Source organism: Echiichthys vipera, assembly GCF_963691815.1.
Source record: "Echiichthys vipera genome assembly, chromosome: 11".
Taxonomy (NCBI): Eukaryota; Metazoa; Chordata; class Actinopteri; order Perciformes; family Trachinidae; genus Echiichthys; species Echiichthys vipera.
In genome coordinates this window covers 2,735,410-2,740,409 of record NC_139836.1, presented here as the reverse complement: position 1 = coordinate 2,740,409, position 5,000 = coordinate 2,735,410, and the positions used below count along the sequence as shown (strand labels likewise).

Genomic DNA, 5,000 nt, shown 5'->3' with positions numbered 1-5,000 from the left:
TGAACTATTAACGGGGAAATCCAGTAGAGTTGCTAACAGCCGAATGCGGCTAACAGTGATTAGCTCGGGGCAGCGCGGTGAAGGCATTCAAAGGTCTTTTTTAACCACTAATGCTGCTGAAAATAACAGCAAACCTCTGCAGCAGCATGAGAAGAGTCCCTACACACACAACAAAGCAACAACAGCGTAGTTAGTGAAGCCAGAGTTTATTAAAAGAGTGTTTTAAAGACTTACCTATGTCGTTCTTCTTCAAGCACGCCCTCTTTGGGTTCTTTGGGTCAGAAGCTCTTCTAGGAATTATGAAGTTGTCCTTTTCCAAGTGTTCGCTGCAGACACGGTGATCCGTCTGCCTGAGCGTCTCCATCGGCGTCTCAACGTCCAGATTCAAAAGAATAAGCCACCGGTTTATCAGAGCACGGTCATCGTACCACAATTGCAGCCTATGAAGAGTTTCTGGGTTGTCAGCTTTCGTTTTGGTTTTGCAGCCGGGAAAGTTACAAACACGAGCCGTTGTGTTTCTCTTCACTTCAGGTTACAGGCTCGTCGGCTTTCCCCGTGCTTGCACTCATATTAGCCCCCTAAGATCTCCCATAATGTGTCGGTGCTGCAGGAAAGACACCGTCTGGGACTTTTCCAAACCGCCACAAACCACAACGTTTACGTGTTTTGCTGGAATAAAGCACCAATGGGCTCCTTCCTTTGGGATTGACTTTGGTAATCCACTGTAATGGACTTTACTATGAGAGGAGCTGGTACAGGGGCCAGTAGGTAAGTCTTTAAAACACTCTTTTAATAAACTCTGTTGTTGCACCAAAACAATTGTCTCGGTGACTTATTTTGTGATCAAATTTGCCGAAAAAGACCCTTTTACGGCAGAATTACACTTTAACACTTGATGAGGGTTAAAATAAGGACGTTTGTAACGTTACTAAAGTGATGCCATTAAAACTGTTTTACTCAACCAGCTCTAACCAGCGTTTCTTTGTCTCCTTCCACACACTCCTTCATTAAGGAGTGCTTTATTCAGCCTGTGTTGAGTTTGTGCGGCTGCAGAAACAAAACACTTTGCACTAATGCATTTGTCGCTCCACCTCCTCCTCTTCTTCCCTCCGTATCTGACAGGAACACAATGCCGTTTGTTGCTTTCTTTGATTTTTTTTTTTGATTGAAGCTGGGAACAAACACAGCGCGAGATTTTCAGTAGTGTTCAAGTCATCTTCCCCCTCCTCCTCCTCCTCCTCCTCCTCTGCCACAGTCAGGGACATGTTCTGCCACCCTCATCTGTCCATCTGCCACAACAACTTCCTTCCTTCCGCTCGCTCGCTCACTGGCTCTCGTAGAAAATGCTGATAGATGGGAATAGTTATTGTGTTAAAGCTCAAACTGCTCCGACTGCTCTGTTCTGTGCTGCTCGATGATTTATTTAAAAAAAGGGAATCAGACAGGGTGCCCCCCCCCCCCCCACACACACACACACACACACACACACACAGCACATTCACACTGGAACGAGCCAACAAACTTTCTCCATCCTCCCCCTCATCCGTCGCTCTCTGCTTTCCATCTCCTACTGTATATATTACTGAACCCACGCCTGTTCCTCTTCACTGCACCAAGTCTTAGTACTGTTCACTGTGCGTGTGTGTGTGTGTGTGTGTGTGTTTGTGTTCATGTGTGTGTGTGTTCAAAGAGGGGATTGTGGACGCTGTGGGTGGTGCAAGCTGCTGGTAGAGAGTCTGTAAGTTCCCGTGCTGGCTGATGCCCACTTGCATGATGAGCTTTAATGCAGTCAGGCACACACACACACACACACACACACACACACACACACACACACACACACACACACACACACACACACACTTGGCTGTATACACACCACACACGTGCAGACACTCAATAGATTGCAGAGCAGCAGTTGTCTTCACTCCCTTGAGCTTCTCTCAGGCCTAAACACATTCAGACTCCAGCGTGTGTGTGTGTGTGTGTGTGTGTGTGTGTGTGTATATATGATGTGTGGGTGTGTGACAGGATATGTGTCAACCTCTACTTTGCTCTTAAGTCCCACACCACAGTGTGTGCGTGTGTGTGTGTGTGTGTGTCTCTTTCTTCTGCGTGTTACCACATTACCGCCGTGTTGCAAGTGACACTGTGAGATTTCGGCCAAACAGGAAGTTACGATCACGCCGTTTCCCACCGCCTCGAACATGTTTGTGCTTGTGGTGCAGTGGCTGCAGAGTGTTTCTTCACTGATATCATATTATGGAGAATACAGAAAACACATGAAATATTCATAATGATACAGCTTATCTGCTTGAGACCCACGGGACTGCTGGCGATCTCGTCCGACATTACCGTCTTTAAGAGGCTGCAGCAGGCCCAGTTTTAACGCTCGAGTGAAATTACTGTTTACATATAAACTACACAACTTTAGCAACCCACTGGTATCAACCATGACATGCTAGCTTGTCAGGAATCAGGGATTAATAATAAGTTAGGCCTTTTCGAAGGCGTTCTCCTCTGACATCAAGACACGTGAATGAAAGCGGGTTCCCTGGGTCCCCACGGGTCTCCCCTTTACAGACACGCCCACAACACAAATGCTCGCCATCCAAACACCAAAAAATGCAATTCTTGCAGAAATCTCCAAACGTCAGTTTTAGGTTTCTGATCCCAAGTCACAGTATGGATTGTTCTCTGGTGTTCCCATAGTCTGTATAAAAACTGGACTGGCATCTCCGTCGAGGTCCGTTCTCTCAACTCGATCCAATCGTCCTCACCTAGAAGTTAGGGCCAGAGGCTAGCTGTCACTCAAGAGGCCACGCCCCTAATTATTCATAAACTTTAACCTCCAATAAAATAAAAACTAGCCCCTCCCCTTCAGTGTTGTCATGGAGATATGATCTAAACACACAGACTAGAATGTTCTTTTGTCCTTAAACAGGTTTAATGGTGCTGTGTAAACGGTCTGTTTAACATGGGGCTCAATGAGAAACTGCTCTGTTATGGAACCTGCCCCTAGTGGACACTCAGAGAACTGACGTTTTTGGCACTTCCTGATTGGATCAAACAGGAAGTGGCTATGGTGGGGGCTTGGGCGTTCCTCAAGGTCTGGGTGTCTTCATGTGGGATTTATGACCATTGTTTTAGTTCTTGAGGGGTAAAAAGTGCAATTATAACACCCTCCATCATAAAATGTTCCTTCATTTCAGATGAATCTTCAGGCTCCAGCTTTCAGATGACGTACACGACTTCTATGTGACGTCTGCTGTCTCGCCCTGAACACCCTGTCCCCCATATAAGAGAGGTTAAGTTTAATCATGTCCCTCTTTTCCCTTCTTCTGTCCTCAGATTGACCTGGAGCCGGAGGGGAAGGTGTACGTTGTTATTGACCTATCAGGATCTTCCAGTGAAGGTAAGCGTTGTTGCATGAGGCTGAACTCGGGGACCTGTCCGTTACCCTGTTAGCCTGTGCTCTCAGTCCTTTTCCTTTTTTAATGACATGAGCTGTTATGTAACCGTCACAAAAGCTTTTAGTCTACAGTGTTAGTCTCGTCTGGACACGTTGTTCACTTCTGTCATTTTAGTTCTCTGGATTATCCGTGGATGAGTTCCTCTTGTTTTCACTGCAGAAGACCCGCGTTGCTTCATTCAGGAACATAAAACCCACACTACGTCCACGGGAACTTATCCGGAGGTTGTTGGTTTTATGTGTTTGAGGATTGATTTTTAATTATTGTTCAACCTTTATTTATTTATACGGCGCTTTTCATACAGAAAAGTATCGCAACGTGCCTCAAAGAGATGTACAGAAAAAGAGAAACATCAACTAAAATCAGGAGAAGAAAGTTAAAAGAACCCAACCCTCCCACCCCCACAGTCACGCACAGAGACACACACACACACACACACATAGCCACGCTGACACACAGACACACACACTGACACCTACACAAACACTAGCTGTCACTACAGAGACATGGCCGGGCAGCGATACCTGAGGTACAGAGGAGGCTAGAGGAAGCTACCTTTGGGGGGGCCAACCACACCAGGAGAGATCCCAGTCCAAGGTCGCAGGGAGCACCGCCACAGAGACCACCCCCACTCACCAGCTCGAGGTCAGCGTCTAACCACAACTGAGGGTGGGTCTCGCCAAGAAAAGCAGTGAGGTTCATAACAATGCCTCACGCATCCTTCGCCAACACTGCAGCGAGCATGTACCAAGCTTCGCCAAGAGCAACGGTGTTTAAGATGTCAGTTCAGTTTCTTCCTCGTTCACAGACACGTTGTTGCACCATCCCGGCTCATCTCTAACACTGTGATGTGTTTCTGCTCAGCGCTGAGCCACACTTCTCCTTTCTTCTATCCGATCACGTCCAGGAGCGCTTCGCTCTCCGGCCGCCGACAACGTGATCTCAGAGGATTCCAGACCAGCGTGCGCTTGACATTCTTCTCCGGCGACGTCAGGCTCCATAAATGCATCGATGAATTCACATATAAGCTCATTTACACATCCTGAATACAATATTTACAGTCACGCGTAAACTGTTTATGTGTGGAGTATGGCAGGTACATTAGACAGCTGTGTGTCTGTATGTGAGTGTGTGTGTGTGTGTGTGTGTCTGTATGTGAGTGTGTGTGTAAAGTGCCTGTGGTTTCTCAGGGTGCACTCACACTGTCCTTCCGCACCGCACCCCGTGCTTTAGGGTCCTTGTCCCCCCCTCCAGCCCCGTTTGTACTCACACTACCTGGGCCTCGGAGAATGCTTCTTGCTGCCTATACGTCATCACGGCGTAACACGTCACACGCATTGATGACGTCATGGCGATGCGTGGCTTTGTTTCCAGATCTTTCCGTAGACCTCAGAGTTTTTGTGCGTCTTGTCGACTGTTTTTGAATCTTTTCATCGACCAAATCTGCAGTAAACACTCCACCTCCGCATCACACCAACATGAACCTTTCGCCGCCATTGTTTTAAATGTCCGCGCATGGTCCCTCCT

The 5,000-nt window shown here is 47.3% G+C and overlaps 1 protein-coding gene across 1 annotated transcript in view; it reads left to right on the top strand.

Annotated features, from left to right (window-relative positions):
- LOC310953478 (protein kinase C epsilon type-like) overlaps positions 1-5,000 on the top strand; it is a 73,152-nt gene that overhangs the window by 23,201 nt on the left and 44,951 nt on the right. The window contains 1 exon segment of the mRNA XM_083922525.1: positions 3,352-3,415. Within this exon segment, the coding sequence (XP_083778651.1) occupies positions 3,352-3,415 (64 nt within the window).